The following is a 25,174-nucleotide window of genomic DNA, read 5'->3' on the forward strand; positions in this document are numbered from 1 at the left end:
CTGCTCTCTCCCCCTCCTCCCCCCCCCCCCCCCCCCGACAGGAAATTATAATAAAAGTGACGCCCACAGCTCATTCCCTTGTGGTTATCTCCTCTCATCCTCCCAGCTCATCAGCCCTCTCCATCTGCCCACTAGCCCACTGATCCATGTGCCCACTAGCCCACTGGTCCACCCATCCATGTGCCCACTAGCCCACTGATCCATGTGCCCACTAGCCCACTGATTCACCCATCCATGTGCCCACTAGCCCACTGATCCATGTGCCCACTAGCCCACTGATTCACCCATCCATGTGCCCACTAGCCCACTGATCCATGTGCCCACCAGCGCAGTGTTTCCCAACCAGGGTGCCTCCAGCTGTTGCAAAACTACAACTCCCAGCATGCCAGGACAGCCTTCGGCTGTCCGGGCATGCTGGGACTTGTAGTGTCGCAACAGCTGGAGGCACCCTGGTTGGGAAACCCTGCCCTAGCGGTGTCACAAGAATGCCGCAGCACTACGCAAATAGCGTAGGGCTAACGTAGGCAGCGATAGGAGCCTAGCGTTAGCCCTACGCTATTTGCGTAGTACTGCGCATGCGCAGAATAAATTAACTTTGGGGGAGTAGCCGACTCCGGGCTGGGAGGCCGGCACAGCCCACAGTGACTCATGAAAGCGATGAGTCACCAGGCGAAGATGGTGCCGGATCGTGAAGAAGATGCGGTCGAGCTTCATCAAAGGACCCAGCTTCCGGCCAGATGGAAAAGCGAGAGAAGTCCGGGAAGAAGCCGACATGGACAACGTGAGTATATTACAATGTGATATAACTTTTATTAATGCTTCATTTCCCCCATAAACAGGTTGCGTCGGAGTACTCCTTTAAAGGGGTTGCCCCATTAGGTCTAAACAGATGCATTATGTGAAATTTAACATATTTCCAATGTACAATCATTACTAAAAATGTCCTGTTTGAGAGATATAAGCTTACTTATCCCCTATGTGGGTCACACATGATCAGTTCATCAGCAGTCTCCTGAAGGTAATGGCAGTACATACAAGCAAGGGGGATTGTGGGAAAGTGTTCTCTGTTGTCCGGCAACAGCAGGATCGCAGTCCAGAGAGGAAACCAGGAAGTACTCAGATCCATGGGGGAGAAGTACAGTACAGGTATGGAGGTCATTTTAACTTAAAAACAGTACATTTATCCTCCTTCACATATATGTACACATCTGATTTGACCAACTTTGCATAATGGGACAACCCACTTTAAAAAAGTTCTCTAATAAAGAAAAGGTGGTCAAACCTTATTCTCTGCCATGCATATGATCACTTCTGGTTTCCTCTCTGAACTGTGACCCTGCTGTTGCCATGTAACAGAGCACACACTTTCCCACAATCCCCAGAGGACTGCATGGTGACTGCACAATGTAAAGGATATGACAAGGGAAGGGAGCTCCCTTAGACACCATTGGCACTTACAATTGTGATTATGGGGTAACAATGACTGCTGGAGGCCTAACAGAGGTATATGTAAAAGTATACCTACTAGTATATGTCAGAGGCACAAATAAAAACATTGGTAGGCAAAATGCTTTGGTATACTAAGAACACTAAATCATCATAGGTCAAGGGATGACACTGACATCCCCTAAGGGACTGAACAATAAATCAAGTAAAATAACCAAATGAAGTTTGTCAATAGATATAGCGTATATAGTAAACAGAAAGACTTCCTATAAAAAGGAGAAAGCCAAAAGATGTGTGAAAATGTAAAGGCCATGCATGCTTCACAGTTAAAAGTGATGTGCAAAAAGATCCTGTTGTCATTGAACCACCTATAAAAGAGCCATAGAACATGACCAGGGATTAATAGCTAAGCCAGAAGGAAGTTCCACAATTGTTTTAGTGTTGTTGTTCCTAGTCAATACAGGGCAGAGTGACGGCTAGCAAAGAGGGACTAAAGGATTTGTCATGGGACTAAAGGATTCTCCTTCAGGTATGTAGAATTTTATAGGCCATCTCCACTGTTAAAGGGGTACTCCAGTGGAAAACAATTTTTTTTCATATAATTTGGCGCTAGAAAGTTAAACAGATTACTATTAACAGACTATAAAGGATACTTCTATTAAAAGATTGTAATCCTTCCAGTACTTATCAGCTGCTGTATACTACAGAGAAAGTTGAGTTGTTCTTTTCAGTCTGACCACAGTGCTCTCTGCTGACACCTCTGTCTATGTCAGGAACTGTCCAGAGCAGGAGAGGTTTGCTATGGGGATTTGCTCCTAATACATATCTGTTTAATTTTCTAGGGCCAGTTGATATGAAATTGCTTTCCACTGAGTACCCCTTTAAAAAGGATATGCGAAGGGGCAACAAACCCCAAACCAGATGTCTACAGATGACCAACTCTGTTTTGGGAGAAATTCTGGCTTGTCTATTAATCCTTAATTATGTTCTCATGCTCTGAAAGGGAATTGGTCAGCTCACAGCTGCAACATTATCAGATAAAACTAATGGTACTTGTTTCTTACCTGAGTAAAGCCGTTTTTAAATTTATTAGGTAAGAGACAGATCCATTAAGTTTTATCGTCTCCTTATCCTTGCCTCATTATGCAGTATGAACTAGTGACAATGTGCTGAACAGAAATATGCATTAGCTACATCATTCTGCGCAGTTACAGGTTTTTCTATAGGATGCCATATTATAGACAGCATCTCCATCCAGCCACATCAGGATGGGGGATCGGGAAGGGTGGAGAGTCATTATACAGAGCGGGGGAAGGGTCTAACAGTATGGAGTCTGAGCAGTAAATGATTTATTATCATTGCCACATTTTACAAAAAAGTTCTAGAATTGTCAACCCCTTTAAGGACTCAGGCATTGACTTGTTGAGCTGCTACTACTCACTGAAGGCTGCATTCCAGTTTAGTAAAATCCACACACTTAAAGGGGTATTCCAGGCAAAACCTTTTTTATATATATCAACTGGCTCCGGAAAGTTAAACAGATTTGTAAATTACTCCTATTAAAAAATCTTAATCCTTACAATAGTTATTAGCTTCTGAAGTTTTCTGTCTAACTGCTCAATGATGTCACCTCCCGGGAGCTGTGCATGATGGGAGAATATCCCCATAGGAGCTGCACAGCTCCCGGGACGCGAGTCATCAGGGAGCAGTTAGACAGAAAACAACAACTCAACTTCAGAAGCGAATAACTATTGGAAGGATTAAGATTTTTTAATAGAAGTAATTTACAAATCTGTTTAACTTTCCGGAGCCAGTTGGTATATATAAAAGAGTTTTGGCCTGGAATACCCCTTTAAGTATTTTTACATTAGAATCTTAATCCCCGGTATACATCAATAATCAATTAAAGCAGATGCAAAGACAAAGAATGCCTTAACACTTCACCACTGTTTTAAGGTGAGTCGACCAACATATGTTTAGTTACCAAGGAATGGTGGTGAGTGCTCTACTATAGCCAGGCAGGTTGGGACAGATAAATACAGTATGTCCCTTTTTCTTTGGAAGCATACACAATTTAAGCAAAAAGATGTGCATCAGGGCCTTGCGCACATATGAAAGCCTTGTTACTTACAGTAGATTTCTTCTTTTCCCCATCTTTTCCATCACCTTATGGATATGCAAGATACACAACTTGATACATGGGAAGTAGTCCCTGACTCCTACAATACCCCTGCTTGCAATGAAGTAACCACACCATTCCCTATGATGACCCTCTCCTGAACATACTGTGTTCTGCACATTAGCAGACTTGTGTATCAAAAACACAGTTCCAACATCCCCATATATATTTGGAGTTTATTAGGGGGGACAAAACCATTAGACTGAGGAAAAAAAAAAAAAAAAAAAGACTAGTGGATCCAGGAGGATGACAACCCTTCAAAATACTTGTAGCTTAAAGTTTGTTGATTTTTACTAATCTGTGATCTATCCTGCAGTGAGTAGTGTGTCCAATAAATTGTATTGTCCCACATAGCAGGAGCATAAAACAAACAAGACCTTACCAATCAATTAAGTCAGCAGAATTTACCTGCAAGTGGTGACCCTCTTTTTCTTTTGGAGAGAAAAAGCGTCCTCCATCTCCCCTCTTTCTGGCCATAGCATGACGATGACGTGACTCGTGCAAATATTTCTAAACACAAACAATAAAAAAAATAAAAAGAGAAAAAAAATTCAAGGGATAAGAAGACCACAACACAAAAAAGAAGGAGGAAGAAAGACGACTAAGGCTGCTTTCACATTATAAAATTCAGCCGTTTATAAACGTCAGTTATAAAAACTAGGGATTATCGGTTTGGCCGATATTATCGGCCAATAATCACGGGAAAAGGTAATTATAAAACCTGGGATGGGGGAGGCAATGGGGCCAGGGCGGTGCGGCGGAGCGGTGGCAGTACTCAGGACCCCCGGACAGGCAGGGGGAGAGAAGCGGGTGGCGGCGGCGGTCTATGGCACTGCAAAAGCCGCTGCAGTTCATTGATTTAAAGCGCCCGCTTTAAATCAATGATATGCAGCGGTGGGGGGGGGGGTAAATAGCCGATAACTTATACCGGAATATCGGTATAAGTTATCGGCTATCGGCCCTAACCTGCACAGATTATCGGTATCGACCCTAAAAAACAGATATCGGTCGATCCCTAATAAAAACCCTGAAAACCGGCTGTTAAACGGCCATTACAAAAGCCCATACGGCCGTTAGAAAATCCCATTATAGTCTATGGGATTTTTACATTATCCGTTTTAACCCATTAATAATGGATGCATGCATTATTTCTCCCGTTACAATCTTCTTTCACAAAATAACATCTGTTATTAACGGGCTATAACGGGTTAAAACAGACCAAACCAGATTTAAACAACAGATAATTAAAAGTTATCTTCTGGTCTAAGGAATAAAGGAGTTACGGAATTTCAACCATGCAGCAGATATTTTGTTTTGTCTGATTTTGCCAACTGAAGTCAAAGGAGCCTAAAAAATAAATGTTTTCACATTACAAATTTTAGTAAATCTAACAGTGAAAGTGGGATACAGCTGCAGTCTGTGACTGGCTGAGCAGGAAGTTCCTGAAGGGTCAAATGTCACAGAAACCATTCGTAAGCTTCGGTGCATTAATTAAGTCGAAAACTATGCATTGTGCCAACACTACAAAACTTTTTAGCAGACTCCTAACTATCATCACAGGCAGGATTACAATCAAGATGACCTCAATGACCTATATAACAATTACTTATATTTTTACACTCCAGAAATGCAGCCAAGTCACTTTGAAACTAAGTAAGTTCACAATCCTCTGGTAGGGAGTTCCATAGCCTCACTTCTGTTCTACGCTGGTGTAGTATCTCTAAGCATAGAGGTTGCCCATCTGTTATTGTTAGTGTCTTGGGTATAAATAGATCATAGGAAAGATCTTTGAAGTGAGATCAGCTATTAGAAAGTTATTAGGTTGCCCCTTAGCAATTTTCTAAACTAAATAACCCTAATTTTGATAAATAGTAGACCACTCATTCATTCCATTTATTACTTTGGCTTCCCAACTATGAACCTGCTCAAGCTCTAAGGGGGAGATTTATCAAAATCTGTCTAGCGGAAAAGTTGCTGAGTTGCCCATAGCAACCAATCAGATTGCTTCTTTCATTTTTCAGAGGCCTTGTTAGAAATTAAAGAAGGGATCCGATTGGTTGCTATGGGCAACTCAGCAACTTTTCCTCTGGACAGGTTTTGATAAATCTCCCCCTATGTCTTTCTCGTTTCATGTACCTACCCTTTATGTAGCTTTACACAAATCAAGCATTTCACCCCAAATCCAGTTTTAGGCTTACCTCCATATAAAAGCTGATCAGATTAGTTTGACAGAACTGATCCCCTCATAAACTAAACACCCTAACCCATTACCCACTCTAACACATTACCTTAAAGGGGTACTCCTGTGAGAACCTTTTTTCTTTTAAATCAACTGGTGGCAGAAAGTTAAACATATTTGTAAATTACTTCTATTAAAAAATCTTAATCCTTCCAGTACTTATTAGCTGCTGAATGCTACAGAGGAAATTCCTTTCTTTTTGGAACACTGATGACATCACCTGCACAGTGCTCTCTGCTGACATCTCTGTCCGTTTTAGCAACCATGCATAGCAGATGTATGCTAGGGGCCTTGGGTTCAAATCCCACTAAGGACAACAATAAATAAAGCGTTATTATAATAACGTCAGCAGAGAGAACTGTGCTTGTGATGTCATCAGAGAGCATTCCAAAAAGAAAAGAATTTCCTATTTAGTATTCAATAGCTAATAAGTACAGGAAGGATTAAGATTTTTTAATAGAAGTAATTTGCATATGTTTAACTTTCTGCCACCAGTTGATTTAAAAGAAAAAAGGTTTTCACTGGAGTACCCCTTTAAATCCTATGGAGCATCTTAAGGGTGAGGTAGAGAAGACTGTTCAGAGCATGGCCCAACTACCATCTAATCAGCAGCAACTGTGAGAAGTGATCCTGTCATCATGGGCCAATATTCCCACTGAACAATTACAACACCTAGTAGAATCAATGCAGAGACAACCTGCTGCGTTGCTAAAGGCTGAAAGCAGTCCAACACACTACTAGATGGGTGTCACTAATTAAGTAGCCATTCATTATCCAGTATCTCACATAAGTGAGTACATCCCTGACATTTGTGTGAATATTTTATTATATCTTTTCATGTGACAACACTGAAGAAATTACAATTTGCTACAATGTAAAGTATTGAGTGCACAACCTGTATAAGGCTACATTTGGCAAAACCGCCAATAAAAATGCCAAATGGTTTTTTTTTTTTTTTTTTTTTTTTTTTAGAGAAAAAACGCTGTGGCCAGATGTTAGCTAAAAGTCAATAGCAAAAGGCAAAACAACTTTTCCACTTTGGCTTTTTTTTTATCCTTTTGGTGTTTTTTCACTTCTGTGTTTCAGAATCTCAGCATGTTGAGACTGGCATTTATTTTCACTGAAATCGTGGCGTTTTTCTCCCTTAGAAGTCTAAAAACACCAAGAAAAACGACATGTGGGTTTTAACTTTGGCGTTTCTGCAGGCAGTTTTTATTCTTTTTTGGACTTAAAAGGAGTACTCTAGTGCAGAGTATTCCTGCTCCGTCCTGCCCGGGCTGCAAAATAAATGAACCATCACTCACCTCCCTGGGTTCCCTCGTAGCGCCACTACAGCTGATCGGTCCTCCGGTGCATCTCCTTCATACTTCCGGGTGTAACGAAGCGTCACATGGCGATCAGCCTATAGTCGGCTGCCGCCATGTTCTGCCTCGGCCGGCGATAGGCTGAGCGCCATGTGACTCTTCGTTACACCCTGAAGTATGAAGGAGATGCACCGGAGGACCGATCAGCTGTAGTGGCGCTCCGCGGGAACCCAGGGAGGAGAGTGATGGTTCATTTTAATCTATTTTGCAGCACGGGCAGGACGGAGCAGGAGTACTCTGTAGAGTACCATAAAAAAAAATAAAATAAATAAAGATACAGTAGGGATGGAAAAAATTGTATTTGGATGGAAAAACTAAATTCATATTTTTTTTAGAATGGGCAAGAAGGGACCTAAAAATTTAGCCAGCAATATTTTAAATGTATAAAGGGCCCATTTAATTGTAAAATATATATTTTTATAATTATTTTTGTGAAAATGTATTAGTAATTTATTAATTATGGGGGAGATTTATCAAAACCTGTGCAAAGTAAAAGTTGCCCATAGCAACCAATCAGCTTGCTTCTTTCATTTATAACAAGGCCTCTGCAAAATGAAAGAATGGATCTGATTGGTTGCTATGGGAAACTTTTCCTTTGCACAGGTTTTGATAAATCTCCCCCTATGTGTTTAATAAAGTGTGTGTTTTTTTTATTTTTCTATTTTTTTAAGGTACTACTACTACTCCCAGCATGGAACAGACTGTTCCATGATGGGAGTAGTAGAACCTGTACTAATAGACAGATCGCCCAGGTGTCACTTCTGACACCTGTTGCGATCCTCCTATATAATCTATAGAAGCGGGCGTCACAGTCGCACTTCTCCGCTCCCCTGCACAGATGGTGTCGGCCAATCACTGCTCTCAGCGGCATATACGAATCTGTGATGTGAAGATAATTTTACAACAGAGAAGAATACAGTGCGGGCAGGGGACCAGAGAAGTGCCGCCCACTTCTATAGCTTAAACAAGAGGATCGCAGCGGGTGTCTATTGATGCAGGTACTACAGCTCCCTGCAAGGAGCAGAGTGTGCTCCATGTTGGGAGCAGTAGTACCTGCAGTTAAGGTCAGATCACAGCAGCTGTCACTCCTGACACCTACTGCGATCGTGCTTCATCTTTCCGAGATGCGGAGCGGCTTTCTCCTGCATTCCGTATCTCTGCATTATATAGCCGGCCAGTGATGTGGATAGAAATTCAGCTCTCCGATTCATATTTCCCACCGAGAGCAGGGATTGGTAATTGGCCGAATGGTTGCAGCCACTCTGAGCGGCAAAAATGAATATAAATATCACTGGCCGGCCAGGAGTTCAGAGCAGAGATGCGAGCGCTATATAGAGCCGCTACGCATCTCAGTATTATAAAGGATGATCGCATCAGGTGTCAGGAGTGACACCCAGGGCGATCTGTCTATAAGTACAGGTACTACAGCTCCCAGCATGGAACAGTCTGTTCCATGCTGAGAGTAGTAGTAGTACCTTAAAAATGTAAATGAAAAAAAATTTCTTTTAAACACATAATTAAAATACATTACTAATAGAAAGTTTCACAAAATTAATTATAAAAAAATATATTTTTACAATTAAATGGCCCTTTTATACACTTTTTTTTGGGCTACATTTTTAGGTCCCTGCCTGCTTACAAAAATTGGTCCCTGTTTAAAAACTAATAAAAATTTCGTTCAAAAAAATATAAACTTCGTTAAATACAATTTTTTCCATCCCAAAGACGACGAAGGAGAGCACCGGCGGATGCAGCGGATCCAGAAGAGGATGCTCCGGAGCCCCGAGGACTGGTAAGAGACCATCACCGGAGCACATCGGGCACTGTAAACTGCTATCCGGCTGCAGCTGAAGCAGTCTGCGCTGCCGGATAGCAGTTTATGCGATGGCCCAGACATACAAAAGCATCGCATGTTGATGCTTCCTTCAACATGCAATGGCCTCTGAGAGGCCATCGCATGCTGAAATTATCATATGTCGGGGCCATCGTAGGTCGGGAGGGGGGGGTGTCACTGTACCTCATATGTGTATGTAAAGTGTTTGGCGGGTGCAGTAGAGGGCTCAGAAGAGAAGAAGCAACAATGGGATTTTGGAGAGAGAGTTTTTTTTAAAATGGTTTTTCGCATTAAGGAAGTCCCTATGGTGCTGGAACAGCACCACATGGCACACCATTTGTGAAACACCCCTCAAGGAAAGTAACAAGGGGTACAGTGAGCCCCACAGGTGTTTGACAAATTTCCTCTAAAGTTGGATGTGAAAATGAAAAATTAGATTTTTTCACTAAAATGCTGGCGTTACCCCAAGTTTTTCATTTTCACAAGGGGCAATAGGGGAAAAATTCATTTTCACATCCAACTTTAACGTACATTCGTCAAACACCTGTGGGGTGTTAAGGCTTACTATACCCCTTGTTCTGTTCCTTGAGGGGTGTCGTTTCCAAAATGGGGTCACACGTGGGTGGTTTTCTTTGCGTTTAGGTCAGAACCGCTGTAACGATCAGCCACCCCTGTGCAAATCACCTCAAATGTACATAGTGCGCTCTCACTCCTTAGCCTTGTTGTGTGCCCGCAGAGCATTTTACGCCCACATATGGGGTATTTTCCTACTCCTTTACCCCTTTACCTCTTGTGAAAATGAAAAGTATGGGGCAACACCAGCATGTTAGTGTAAAAATATATTTTTTTTTATATGCTGGAGTAGACCCCAACTTTACCTTTTCATAAGGGGTAAAAGGAGAAAAAGCCCCCCAAAATTTGTTAGGCAATTTCTCCAGAGTACGGAAATATCCCATATGTGGCCCTAAACTGTTGCCTTGAAATACGACAGGGCTCTGAAGTGAGAGAGCGCCATGCGCATTTGAGGCCTAAATAAGGGATTTGACCCGGATGTAAGAATTACACTTGCCTCAGATGCCAAAAATACCCTACGGCAGTGTTTCCCAAACAGGGTGCCTCCAGCTGTTGCAAGACTCCCAGCATGCCTTGACAGTCAATGGCTGTCCGGCAACACTGGGAGTTGTTTTGCAGCAGCTGGAGGTTCCGTTTTGTACCTGTGTAGGGATATATAGGTCTCAGGACCCCCCCCAGGGGTTTGCACGGGGTACTTGCTGAATGATTTACACAGGCATCCCTGTCCACGCGGTGGGGATTGGAATTCCTTAACTACCAGGACGTCAGGGCGCGTGCTTAAGGATTTTAAGGGGTAATCCATGGAACTGACCTTATCAGGCAATATCCACAGGATAGGGGATAAGTGTCTGATCTCTTGTACGGGGTTCAGCTACTTGTGTCCTCTGCGGTAAGAAAACTCACCCCATGGCAATCAGACACTTATCCCCTATCCTTTGGATAGATGTGTAAAAATGTTCAGTTCCCTATAGTACCCCTTTAAGAAAACTGGTACTAGATTTATTGTTGATGTAGAATATAGTTTATCGTTGGTAAAACCTATGACTTAAAATATTAGGGCCAAAATAAAAGTCTGGGGAGGAGGAACAAAGTTGCAATTGTGCTAAGTTTTTTTTGTTGCTGATTCCATATTTCCATGCTTAAAACATATGCCATTTATGAAAATGGATAACTTTCTTTTGTTTAACCCCTCATCACCTTCTAAAAATCATAACGCTATTAATTTTGCACCTAGAGACTCATGAGGGCTTATTTTTGCGCCACCAATTGTACTTTGCAACTACATCAATCATTTCACCACGCAGTGCACTTTTCAGTAAAAATTACACCATATCTTTATTCTGTAGGTCCATACAGTTACAATGATACCCCATTTATATAGGTTTTATTTTACTACGAAAAAAAAATAACTACATGCACCAAAATTAGTATGTTTAAAATTGTCCTCTTCTGACCCCTATAACTTTTTTTTATTTTTCGGTATACGGGGAGGTATGAGGGCTCATTTTTTGCGTCGTGATCTGAAGTTTTTATCAGTAGCATGGTTGTTTTGCTATATACCCTATATATTTTTTAGGGTATACAAAGTGACCAAAAATATGCAATTTTGGACTTTGGATTTCTTTTTTTTTACGTGTACGCCATTGACTGTGCGGTTTAATTAACCTTATATTTTAATAGTTTGGACATTTACGCACGCGGCGATACCACAATTTTTTATTGTTTATATATTTTTTATATTGAATAGGGCATTTAAACTTTTAATAAGGAAGGGGTTAATGTGTGTGTTTTTAAACTTTTTTTTCTCCACACTTTTAGCCCCCTTAGGGGACTTTTAGGACAAATCATTAGATTCCTCATACAAATCAATGGGGTTCCATTGAACCACATTGATCTGTGTGCTCTGCGCTCGATTGTTAAAGCCTTGTCCTGCCAGGCTTTATCATTTTCAGAGCCGCAGCCAGCAGAGGACATGAGATAAGCCCTCCGGCTACCACAGCAGTGGATCGCCGCACCCCACTGGATCACCAGGGAGCAGTAAAAAGGTACCTTTAGACGCCGCTGTCAGCTTTGAGAGCGGCGATCTTTCGGCTATACCGACCCTCAGCTACAAGAATCAACTGGGGGTGAGCTGGTATTGTGCGGGCTCGAGTAGGGAGCCCGCACCATACCTGCTTAACGGAACAAGGACGAGTATACAGGTCCAAGGTGGTTAAGGTACATTTCATGAAGCTAAAATGTTCAGCTATTGAATGTTTTGTGATTTATGTATTTACTCAAGTAAAAATACTTACATTTCTGAGGTGAACAATGCTCCATATGTGCACCACTATACCACGTTGGCATTGTTAACATTTACTGCCTCATCATAAATAACTACTCACTCTTCTCTCTTTGGGGATTTTGCCCTCAGCCTCCAATTTGGCTCGTGCCTGGCGCCTTTTCAAAATGCGATGATATTGCTTTGCATTTACATATAATGGTTCTTCCTCCAGCATTTCAGCTCCTGGTAGAGGGATTCTTTGCAGAGCAGGCACAGAACCTGCACCAGGAACCATCTAAATAAGCAGAAAACCTATTAAATTAATAAACTGATTGGACATCAGCTTTATGAGAAAAATAAAATATATAATTGTACATACCATAACCATGCCCCCAGAGTTCATCACATTTCCAGTCACAGGTAGAGTAACAGTCACTGTTCCCTGGCTACTATTCGTGGTGTTGGTGTTTCCTCCAGCTTGCACAATCTGGGCTCCTGCCAAGCTTGCAGCTGGTATGGTAATCATTCCTGTAACAGGGACTGTCACTTTAGGAAACAACACAAAATAGGAAACAGAGGGACAAAGAAAGGGAGGTCGCAAAATTAATTCCTGGGAACTTCTAGTGTTCACCATGGACAAGCAGACTAGCAGAGATGACACATTTTTGTAAACAGAAGGATACATCATAGTCACAGAAGAGTGTCATGTTTTGGGAATTGCATAATCATGCTAAAAATGGAAATGATAAAGCAGGAGTAACAAAAACAACATCTAGCACAACCACAAAGAATGACCTTGCTGTAGAATTGTGCCATCAGCATTGACTGGCTGGTAAACAATAGTTTGTCCTTCTGCCGTTTGTGCAACCTGCTGACCTTGAACAGCTATCTGCTGCTGATTCTAGATGGGAACAAGAATACATTTCAGGTGGTGTAAAAGTTCTAAACATAAAAGTTTAAAAATCAAAACATGCCATTACTTGATACAAGACATCATACCTGGCTCTGTCCTGCTGTAACCGCAGTTTGTGGTTGTTGAATGATTATTTGCTGTGGCTGACCCTGCTGTGCTTGCACCTGAACAGCTTGTCCTCCTTGAATCTGAATTTGCCCTGGCTGTACCAGCTGTATCTGTTAAGAATTTTTTTTAATTATTATTATATATGTACAGTAACCCCCCCGACCTACGATGGCCCCGACATATGATGAAATCGACATACGATGGCCTCTCAGAGGCCATCGCATGTCGATGTCAGCATAGACATACGATGCTTTTATATGTCGGGGCCATCGCATTAACTGCTATCCGACAGTGCAAAATGCTTAAGCTGCTGTCGGATAGCAGTTTAAGCATCCCGGACAGGTTCGCTCACCTATCCCCGCTGCTCCAGGTCCACTTCGGGATCCTCTAAATAAAACCATCTCTAAATAGCATGATAAATTCCCACCTTAGTCCATAAAACCTACCTGCTGAAGTCCTTGAGATCCAGATACAGGTACTTGCATAAGAGTTTGGCCTTGCCCACCCATTGCCTGAACCATAATTGGTTGACCAGTAGAGGTAATCAGCTGTCCCCCACTGACTTGAACCATTAGCGGCTGGCCTTGTACCTGAATAAGAAAGCAAGCAGAGGTTAGGAAATAAAATCAACTGTTAAAAAGTGGCAGTTTATCTTCAGTTATATAAAGCACAAAGGGTATTTGCTACCATATAGGTGCTACTGCCACACTATGGTTTTCATCAGTGAAATCGTTCCATTCACCCATGTACTTAAAAAAAATGTCAGGGTACTGAGGTCTCACTTGTTCAAGACTACACAAAACCAGGTGAACATTGTAGTGCTCATAGGGATGTATGACACCTACAAATTACTACTACCTGTAACCAGAAAAAAAACAAAAGCTCTACTGTATCTGATTTTTTATTATTTTTTATTATACCCTTCTTGCAACAAGATGGAAAAATATGGAGTTTGTGAGTGTAGTGCTCAGCTGAGAGCTTCTCCCAATCGAGTAATTAGTGGGTAAAGGGTACTCCTTGTTCAGAATGCTTGGAGCGGGTGGCAGTGATGTCATGGCCACACCCTATCATGACGTCAAGCCCCCTCCATTCAGGCATTCATGTCTATGGGAGGGGGCGTGGTCATGATGTCACAACCACTGCCGCCGGAACCCAGCGTTTGTTTAGAATGCCAGGTGCTGCAGGAGATCCCAGCAGAGGGGCCCCCACAATTCAACATCTTTGGACAGGGGATAAGATGTCTAGCAGTAGCGTACCCCTTTAACATCCAGACCCCACTTATTAACCTGGAATTTTTTTTGCGCGTACGCCATTGACCGTGCAGTTTAATTTAGGATATATTTTTATAGTTCGGACATTTACGCATGCGGCGATACCACATGTTTTTATTTTTATTTTATGTTTACATATTTTTTATATGGAATTTGGAAAAAGGGGGTGAATAAAACTTTTAATAAGGAAGGGGTTAATGAGTGTGTTTTTAAACTTTTTTTTTTTATTTCTTTTTTTTTTTTTACCACTTTTAGTCCCCTTAGAGGACTTTTAGGAGGAATCATTTTAAAAAATGCAGAGGCCGCCGTGAGGTAGCACACGCAGGGATGTCACTGACGTCCCGTGCGTGCGCCCATAGCAAAAGCAGAACGGAGAAGCAAGGACGTGCGGGCATGGTAAATTACCAGCACGTCATCTTCGGTGCAACAACCACCGCTCCTCCGGTCCCGGGACCTACAGCTATGATCTATAGGCCATAGCAGTAGATAGTGACCCCGGACCGGAGGAGCGGTGGTCGGAGCACTGAAGTGGGGCAGTACACAGACATAAGGCCTCCAGCCATACATTGTATATGGCTGAAGGCTCTGTATGTCTGTGGGGTCCACTGCCTACCTAATGTGGGGGAACTACAACCTAATGTGGGGGAACAATACTGCCAACCTAATGCGGGGGGAGGGGGGCGGGGGAACTATGCCGACAGCCTAATGTGGGGGAAAAATAGTAAGGTACCGTATCGCGGTAGAAGAGTAGATATATATATATATATATATATTATATATTATATATATATATATATATATATATATATATATATATATATATATATATATATATATATATATATATATATATATATATATATAGAGTATATCCCAATCTCTATATTTTAAACTGTAAAAGTTGGGGGTTGTCTTATATGCCGGAAAATACGGTATTTACTTTCGTGCATGCAGTTATGATTTTTACTAGAAGTAAAACAAAATCAAACCTAAGTAGGGTATAATTCTAATCATACAGAATAAAGATGAGGTGTCCTTTTTATCGTAAAATGCACTGCGTAGAAACAAAAGCCCCAAAAGTTACATAATGGCGGGTTTTTTTTTTCAAATTTGTCCCACAAATATTTTTTATTTAGCTTTCACAGTTGATTTTTGGTAAAATGATTATTACAATGATGTCATTACAAACTACAATTGGTGTCACAAAAAACAAGCCATCATATGGGTCTATAGGTGCAAAATTTAAAGTTATGATTTTTAAAAGGTAAGGCTGGGTTCACACCACGTTTTTGCAATACAGTTCCCGTATACGTTTTCAACTTGAAAACTGTATGGAACCGAATTGAAAACCGTATGCATTGACCCGCCATTGAAAGCCGTATGCCAAACGATGCATCTGGTTGCATCCGTTTCGAGTCTTGTACGGTTTTGTACGTTTTATTCCCGTACCCAAAACCATAGCCTACCAAGGTTTTTAGTCCGGGTGAAAAACCATATACGTGTATTTTTTTTATTTATTTTTTTAACATGGGAGTCAATGGGAACCATACAGAACCATATGTGCGTACGGATCCATCCGGTTTGCACCATACAGTTTTTGACTTTGCACTGTTTTTTTTCCTTTATTTGTATACACACGTTATTATACAGTTTAGTCAGGTTTTGAGGAATCAGTTTTTCATCAAAAACCTGATACGGGAACTGTATTGCAAAAACTTGGTGTGAACCCAGCCTAAGGCGGAAAAAAACCAAAGAACCCTCAGTTCTTAAGGAGGTAAAACTCTTGACGGTTCTCACCCCCTCCTCCTGTTTTTTTACCCCTTGAGGACAAAGTGTGTAAATGTACACTCTCTTCCCTCTCCTGGTCTTTGAAGCACGCTCAGAATCTGATCAGGGTGATGTCCGGTGATGTCCTGCATTAACCCTTTAGATACTGAAAAATGCTAAAGATCGGTTCCCCATAGCTCAGTAGAGCTGATCAGGACCACCATGGTGAAATCCTGGGCTCCTGATCCGCTGGGAGGATGGGCCACCTGGCTCCTTCTAGTCTAATAGGTGCTCCATCTCTGCAGGCAGCCTCAGAAGCCTGTGTTAATGGAAACACAATAATAATCAATGTTGTGCTAAGCAGGGCATTGGCCAGTGTATGCAATGGAAAGATTGCAAGTAATATTCCATATGGGGACTTAAATTTTTTTTTTATGTAAAAAAATACAGAAATAAGTCCCTTCCCTAATAAAAGTTTATATTACCCCCTTGCCCCATTTTTCAAATAAAATATCGTAAACAAAAATCAAACAAATGTGATATTGCCATGTGCAGAAATGTGCGAACTATTAAAATATGTTAATGAAACCACACGGTCAATGACATAAATGTCACTTCAAATACAAAAAAAAAAATGATTAGAAAGTCCCATCACAACAAAAACGGTACCAATAAAAACTAAAGATCACAGCACAAAAAGAAGTCCTCTTACAGACCCCTTTTTTTTTTTAACTGGGAAAAAAAAAATACAACATTTTAGGGTCAGAAAAGGACAATTTGAAGCATACTACTTTTCTTACAAAAAGTTATACATTTTTTTTTTAAAGAAATAAAAGAAAATCTATATAAACAGTATATCACAAGGACCTACAGAATAAAGATAACATGTCCTTTTTATCAATAGGTTGAAACAAAAGTCGCCAAAAAGCTTTAAAATGGCGTTTTTTCCCTTTCAATTTCGCCTCACAAATATTTTTGTTTAGTTTTTTTGTTACGCCAAAGATTTTGTAGTGAAAAGAGTTTTGCCATTACAAAGTAAAATTGATGGCACAAAAAACAAATTCCTCATATTGGTCAATAGGTGGAAAATTTTAAAGTGTACCCGTCATCAACAAAAACTTGATATAATGAAGATAATACCATTATATGTATATTTGTAATAGGGGTGTGAATAGGTAAGAATTTGGCGATACGATACGTATTGCGATAAATGTATGACGATACGATATATCCCGATTCTGTTTACGGGACAATATATCGCAATATATATCCCGATTCTGTCTCAAAAACAATGTCTTCTATACTTTTATTAAAACATTTTTTTTTTTTTATACACTTTATTCATCTGTCTGAGGAATCTAATGATTCCTCCTAAAAGTCTAATAGAGTTCTATTGAACTCCATTGATCTGTGATCCATTGATAGAGCCTAGTCAAGCCAGGCTCTATCAATGACAGAGCCACGGGACAGAAGGAAGCAGAGGTAAGCCCTCCGGCTACCTCCACAGTGGATCCGCCCCCTCCCCTCCCCCCCCCCACCCTGCGATTGCACTGCGGGTGGGAGGGGGGGGGGGGGGGCGTCCACCCCACTATTTACAGATTTGTCAGCGGAGATCTAAAGGGTTAATAGCCAGCCGCGGCGAACGCCGCATGCTGGCTATTAGCGGCGTCCCCAGCCACTGAAAACAGCCGGGGGCTGCAGAGTATGGAGCGGGCAGGAGTCCGGAGCCCGCTCCATACAGACTGCTGACCGCCGCATGCTGGATATTAGCGGCGGTGATGCATCAGCGGCCCCTGGCTACTGAAATCAGCCGGGGGCCGCAGAGTATGGAGCGGGCACGAGTTGGGAGCCCGCTCCATACACCCAGAGCGACGCCGCGTCAGGTCCGGCCCTGCTTGCCCGAGCCGAAAAAATTCACCTGCCCGGCACCCGGAACTGCATGTCCCGGGCGTCGGGAGATACAAATTCCACATTCCTAAAAAGGATCGATTCAAAAATATTTTGAATCAATTCAGTATTGTCAAATGAAAAAATCGTAATAATTCAGTGAATCGATTTTTTCTTACACCCCTAATTTGTAATATACATTGATTAAAAACTGTGCATATTTTTGGGTGAAAAAATGCTGTCTCCTGTGTGTCTCTATGAGGAGTCCAAAAACAAGAATTGAGGGTAGGACAAGCAGGGCTCTGTGCAGACTCCTGGCTTGTCAATCATCCTGATGTATGAGCCAGGAGCATGTTATAGAGCCTCAGTGCACACTGTCCTGCTTGTCCACCCTCACTTCCTGTATTTGGACTCCTCATAGAGACACACATGCAATAGCTGCAGGGACAAAAATATACACATTTTTTAACCAATGTATATTACAAATATACATATAATGGTATTATCTACATTATATTAAAGTTTTTGTTGACGACAGGTACACTAAGCGTTGTGGCTATTAAAAGCGTGGAGAGGAAAAAAATCAAGCAAAAAAAAAAAAAAAAATCCTTGTATCCTTAAAGGGGTATTCCAGGCAAAATTATATTATTATATATATATATATATTTTGCCTGGAATACCCCTTTAAGGATACAAGGATTTTTTTTTTTTTTTTTGCTTGAATATATATATATATATATATATATATATATATATATATATATATATATATATATATATATATATATATATATATATATATATCTCTATCTATCTATCTCTCAACTGGCTCCGGAAAGTTAAACAGATTTGTAAATTACTTCTATTAAAAAATCTTAATCCTTCCAATAGTTATTAGCTTCTGAAGTTTTCTGTCTAACTGCTCAATGATGATGTCACGTCCCGGGAGCTGTGCATGATGGGAGAATATCCCCAAAGGAACTACACAGCTCCCGGGACGCGAGTCATCAGAGAACAGTTAGACAGAAAACAACAACTCAACTTCAGAAGCTAATAACTATTGGAAGGATTAAGATTTTTTTTTAATAGAAGTAATTTACAAATATGTTTAACTTTCCGGAGCCAGTTGATATATAAAAAAAGTTTTGGCCTGAAATACCCCTTTAAGGGTTAAGTGACAGTAAAGCTTTAAGATAATACATACACAAAAACATTACAGCAGGAACTGAACAATGATAGAATGGAAAATGCAGATTGAGTCATGCAGGATCCAAAAGCAGGAAAATCTTCTAAACCATGCTGGCAGTGCCATGTACAATTTCATGCATGAAACAACTTACAAAGACTGAATAATAAATATGAAGACATTATGCCCATGCTTATACACAAAACCAAGAGAGCGTTGACAGACTGCATGAAGCGCTCATGCATTCGTCAGACACAACTACCTGGAGGGTCTGTACTTGCTGTCCAGAGGCTGCTCCCACCTGAGCCTCGGTCTGTAACTGGACAGCAGTAACTGCACCAGACTAAGAAGGGAAAGGAAGAAGAAAAGCCTGACCATGAGAGAGTGTACCAAGTCCAGCATAAAGAGTAACATTTTTCAACCATATTTCTTCATTAGCCAGTGGTAGATAGTAACTGCAGCATCTAAGCAGAAGTCTGACCGTGGGTAGGGCTCCCTCTGTCAGCACTCCACAACTGCAGGGTACTGATGGGCCTCTTTAGTAGCTAGGGGGCAGACAAAGGCACCAGTCTGATAGAGGCCATTGAAATGTAAGGTTTGAGTACTCCAAAATGTTAAGGTTGAGTTCACACATAGTACTTTGAACAGAATTTTTAACCAACTCCAGTGGAACTGACACTTAGAAAAACTATAACTGAAATATTTGCATGTTTTTCTCCTGTACTTTGACCCATTTTTTGTTTTGTGGTAAAATATTTCCAAAAATACTACAGGTGAACTCAGCCTAACAGTTCCCTTGAGTATAGGAAAGAAGAGAGTCAGTCATACAGGATGCACCATTAAGAAAAAGTGGCGACCTGGCACCCCTATCTCAAGTGCCTAAGAGACAGATCCTTCAAGCTAAGTGCTCAGAACCCCGTGCTCTTAAAGGGGTTCTCCCTGGTTTATACTGTTTTTTGTTATTATGTTTGTGTGTTATGTGTGTATAAGTATGTGTTTTGTGATTATGTATATATGTATTTTCTTACCTTTTGTGAAGATCCGGAAGCTGGCCCCTTTTTCTTCCAGCGGCTTGCTGTGTAACCTCGGCCTCCGCCATGTTGTGTTCGGTAAGTGGGATGTCGGGGGGTGTGTTCTTGCTTCTGTCCTTCCTATCTTCTGACGTCTGAGGCAAATCTTTTCTTCCTGTTTCTTCCGTGGCTCAGCGACGAATCTGCGGATTCTTCCGGCGCATGCGCAGGTAGTTTTTTTTTTTTACCAATAAAGTTTTTTTTCCTCTAATTGACAAACTGTCTGAGCTTGCGCGAAGCTACGCTATTAGCGTAGACCTAACGTACGCTACGCTGTTAGCGTAGCACTTGCGTACTCGCGCATGTGCAGACAGTTTGTTAATTAGACAAAAAAAACTTTATTGGTAAAAAAAACAAAAACTACCTGCGCATGCGCCGGAAGAGTCCGCAGATTCGTCGCTGAGCCACGGAAGAAACAGGAAGAAAAGATTTGCCTCGGACGTCAGAAGATAGGAAGGACAGAAGCAAGAACACACCCCCCAACATCCCACTTACCGAACACAACATGTCGGAGGCCGAGGTTACACAGCAAGCTGCTGGAAGAAAAAGGGGCCAGCTTCCGGATCTTAACAAAAGGTAAGAAAATACATATATACATAATCACAACACACATAAAAAAACCACATACTTATACACACATAACAAACATAATAACAAAAAACAGCATAAACAAGGGAGAACCCCTTTAACTCTTCTCCAGGTCCTTTTCTCTGAACTTACTGACAGCTCTAGTGTCCAATCAGGAAACCACTTTAGCTGTCACGCAGACATGAGGGTGGGGCTGGGGAAGCACATAAGAGCTCTGGGCACTTAGCATAAAGAGCCTAAGATAGTGCAGCCTGAGACATTACATGACCTGGAAGACCAGAATGCTTGATAGGTTTTAAAAGGGGGTGTCAAATCTGATTAAAATACATTTTATTTTTATTTTTTTTTATATTAAACATTTTTTTTAAGGATTTATATTTGAAACCAATCCTGAAGTTTAGCAGTTTTCAGTCTGGCAAACAAGCATAATAATAAACTGACACTTCCTGTTCTTTAGAACAGGTCTGCAATAAAAGGTGACACTAATTTATAGATAATCTGGGATTATGCCATTCATAAAAGGTGATGGTTGCAGTTTACCTCCACCCCTCCCTGCACACTGACCTCTGTCTAGATCACAGAGCATATCTAGAAAACTTTACCATAGAAGTCAACAAGTCAGCTTCAGACTAGAGGTTCAAAAAGGTCCATATGCCTGCTGTAAAGCATATCCCTAAATGCTGTTAACGGAGCAGAAGCTTGTGCAATATGCCTACCTCAGAAATAAAAAAAAAATAAAAAAAAACATCTGACTCAAATTTTTTAAAAAAATTATAAATATTCTGTGTGATACATTCAATTTACCTCCTCTCCCCATACTCTTTCATTACACTCCTCAACATTAAAACTGCAATTTCACAAAGGAAAAGTCAAGGAATTATTGAAATCACAGGATCAGTAGATATGTTGATGATATGCAAATAAAAAAAAAAAATATTGAAATTATATTTCTTTAGTATTATTTAGTACTAAGTATGAGCGCCACACAAACAGAAATCTGTGCACTTACACACTTTAGCATGCTAACAATTTATTAGTGGGTGTCTGAGAAATGTTTTGACACGCAAATCATCAATATCTGATACCGACAGCTCCCTTTGTTATTGCTGACAAATGACGTTCCAGGAGGGTCTTAATGGAAGACCAGTCTAAAGATACTGCAGGACATAGAAGCACATTTGAGGAAAAATAAGAAAAAGACGAGGTGCACTCCTAGTGGAGTATTAATTAGATGGGGTAAGGTGTGCGCTACAAGTTGCACCTTACCGTAGCACATTTAGCTCACACAGGCTGCTCACAATAGGACAAGAAACATGAGGCCGGGCGATGAAGTGTTGAACAACGACTCCTGGGACACTTCAGTGAAATGGCTCTAGCATTTGTTCCACAACCAAATTAATGTAACAACACGCTTTAGACGAGAAGGGTTTAACTACCGTACATTTTGCCACCGCACTCATCAATCCTGCAGGCCCCTTCAAGGTGTTGCCCACATGGTCTCCAGACCAATGCCCAGCTACAACTGCACCAGAGACAACAGCGGAACTCATTGTTGAAGAGGATAGACCTCCATTACCATCTTGCTTTACACCATGATAGCCTTTGAAAGTAGTGGTGTGAGGTGAAAAGTTCATGAGTAGGTGGAAATCGTCTCGTAGCCCAACATCATGCAAACACTTTCCGATGGTTTGTGTAGACACTGTTTAACACCCTATGCTTGGTATGTGATGTTAAATTTCACCTGCAGAACAGAATGGATCACTATGTGCCATTCTTCTAATCTGCCGATCTAAGGGGGTGGGCATTTACTGAGACATGTGTGATGTAGTTCATTTTTTAGTTCTTTTTTTTTGCATGACTCCACTAAATTTATTAAATGGCCACAGAGAATTTCATATATTTTGTGCAGGTACACATTGTCTGGAATTTCACTCTTCACACCCACCAAAAAAGCTATGCTAAGTCTGGGCTGGTGTTGTTTAGAGAAGTTTCAGTGGCACTGCACCTTTTTTTCTCAGTTGATAAATTCATTACCACTGCATAAGACCAACCTCAACAGCTGGTCTGTACACACTTTAAAAAAAAAAAAAATTTGGGGGTGAAAATAAAAAAAGGCACAAAAAGTAGCCCAAGGTGCAGCACTGCGCCCATAGACAAATCTTCACACAAAAACTGCTCTAAAGACAATGATAAATGCCCCCATAAGAGTGCAGAGGTTTGTCTTTGTTTTTCATTCCAGGTCGTCATTGGAACATGCAATGCTGACCAGTGCTGACCTGGCCAACGCTTGTATGGATCTGCCAAGGTCTCAGTTCAAGGATTATATCGCTCTCAGTTTGCAACAAGTGGTACTAGCTTACATGATGACGAACAGGTAGGCATCACACAACCATACTGTACTGACTTGTTCTGATTGCTGATATTTCATGCGGCCAAAAAGAGAAATTTGCTTTCCCTCTGGGCAGTTATACAACTGAAGTTGCTTCCTTGCCACAGACTAGAACTACTTTGATTTGCATAACCTTAAATGTTGCAGTTTCAATGTTGAGGCTAGGTGCTAAGATACTATACCATTCGCTAAAACAAAACGGTAGCACCATTTAGCTAAGCACTGTGCCTATTCCTCTATGGTTGTCATAGCAACATGAAAGAAGTTTTTCAAAACGTGTCAAACCTTTCAAAGAGGACCTATGGTCACACCAAAAAGACTGAGTTTACGTCAAACTATTTTATTGCTGTGGTACCCCATTTCCAACTTTGTCTTTCATACATTGCTGTACCCCCTCCCCAACCAATTTCACAATTAAAATCATCATTGGAATTAGGGCCCCCGAGAAAACAAAATGAAATAAAACCTCATGTTTTTTTGACTGACCATAGGGCCACTTAAAGGGGACGAAAATATAAACATTGATATCAACAATATACAGCCATATTCAAGTTCAGGATCTCACCTGCTGTTGTTGTATCTGTCCAGCCTGAACCACAATCTGTTCTGGAGAGCCATTGCTGCTTGTTGTGTACTGTTCCATCTGCAGATTATGATGATCTATTAGAAATATTAGAATAACAGTAATGTGAAAACCAATAAAAAGGTATGTCCTTTATGATTCCACTTGTGAAGAGCTCACATACTCAACTTAGTGAAAACTGGTTAGGAACTAATCTGTATAAGAATGTCCCAGCATATTCCATTGGATGAACAAGGGGCATTTAGAAGGCAAGCTGCTGCTTGAGGCGTACGAGTGCACATGTAAATAAAGTAGTAGGGCGAGATGGCTAATGGTCTAAATGGTAAATATCACATTTATGGCCAGTCAAAGAGTAAACAAAATAAAAATGTGCAAACACAACCAGGACCATGCACAGAGGAATGACAATAGCGCACTGTAAGTGCAGCCGTGTGGTTCCTCTGTCATGCAACGTGTGCCAGTTTTTACTTTTTTTAGGCTACGTTCACGTTTGGAAAACACGCAGAATGTCCACACAGAAAACATGTGCCGACATGCCACACATTTGCCCTATCCGTCGGGCGCTAGGACTGCTCGGAAAGGTGCCGTCTCTCAGATGGCAATGGATTTCCTTGTGGATTCTGAAGAAAGAATAAACTTTTCTATTCTTTCTGTGAATACTGGAATCAGGAATTCTGGTCTGGAAGTTTTGCCATGTGAACAGTGCAGCAGAATCCCACTGAAATCAATGGGACTCTGCTGCAGCAGAATGTCTGTGTGAAATATTCTGTGTGGACATTCCGCAAAAGTTCCACGCGTGTGAACCCAGTCTTAGATGTCATTTTTAGTGCAATGATATTGGCTGGGCAGCGGAATGGCAGGAATCACTCTGTTACCCAACAAAGTGTATACAAGCGGTGGGACAAAGATGCTAGACAGGCATGTCTACTTGCACTGGATACAAGAGCTGGATGGTCTGAGAGAAAATTCAAAAGAACACCAAGGGGTGCAACCTTTTGTACAAAAAAAAAAAAATATATATATATATATATATATATATATATATATATATATTTACAGTGGGACAGTTTGCAGCTTTTGGGGTTTTGTTTTTACGCAGTGCACTTAATGGAAAAACTGTCATGTTTACTTTATTCTGTGGGTCAATACAATGAAAATGATACCCGTGTTTACATCCATTTTATTTTTAGAAAATTATTATTATTTTTTTTTATGTAACAAAATTAGTATGTTAAAAATTGCCCTATTCTGAACGCCTATAACTTTCTCACTTTTTATTATACAGAGCTGTATGAGGGCTAATTTTTTGTGCGGTGATCTGTAGTTTTGTTTATGTGACTTTTTGATTACATTTATTCATTTTTTTCTGGGATGTAACCAAATATCAGCAATTTTGGACTTAAAAAAAAAATTATAATTTATATTTACTTTTATAAATTTTTTTCTTTTTAACCACTTTTTTAGTCCTCACAGGGGAATATTTATTGCAATTTTAGATTTCAAATACTGATCAG

General features: G+C 40.8%; 1 protein-coding gene across 12 annotated transcripts in view; it reads right to left on the bottom strand.

Moving 5' to 3' along the window:
* The window catches only part of NFYA (nuclear transcription factor Y subunit alpha), a 35,152-nt gene that overhangs the window by 4,171 nt on the left and 5,807 nt on the right, over positions 1-25,174 (bottom strand). For 5 of the 12 annotated variants that reach the window (XM_056557848.1, XM_056557855.1, XM_056557854.1 and 2 more), the window contains exons 2-9: positions 23,643-23,737; positions 19,290-19,373; positions 13,366-13,509; positions 12,898-13,029; positions 12,694-12,799; positions 12,278-12,444; positions 12,020-12,193; positions 4,034-4,135 (exon numbers count right to left, since the gene is read on the bottom strand). In XM_056557848.1, coding sequence (XP_056413823.1) covers positions 4,034-4,135; positions 12,020-12,193; positions 12,278-12,444; positions 12,694-12,799; positions 12,898-13,029; positions 13,366-13,509; positions 19,290-19,373; positions 23,643-23,720 — 987 coding nt within the window. In that variant the 5' untranslated portion in view covers positions 23,721-23,737. The remainder of the gene's footprint in view (positions 1-4,033; positions 4,136-12,019; positions 12,194-12,277; positions 12,445-12,693; positions 12,800-12,897; positions 13,030-13,365; positions 13,510-19,289; positions 19,374-23,642; positions 23,738-25,174) is intronic. The other 7 variants (XM_056557856.1, XM_056557858.1, XM_056557857.1 and 4 more) reach the window with 4 other exon arrangements.

Source organism: Hyla sarda, chromosome 2 (genome assembly GCF_029499605.1).
Source record: "Hyla sarda isolate aHylSar1 chromosome 2, aHylSar1.hap1, whole genome shotgun sequence".
NCBI classification, from domain to species: Eukaryota; Metazoa; Chordata; class Amphibia; order Anura; family Hylidae; genus Hyla; species Hyla sarda.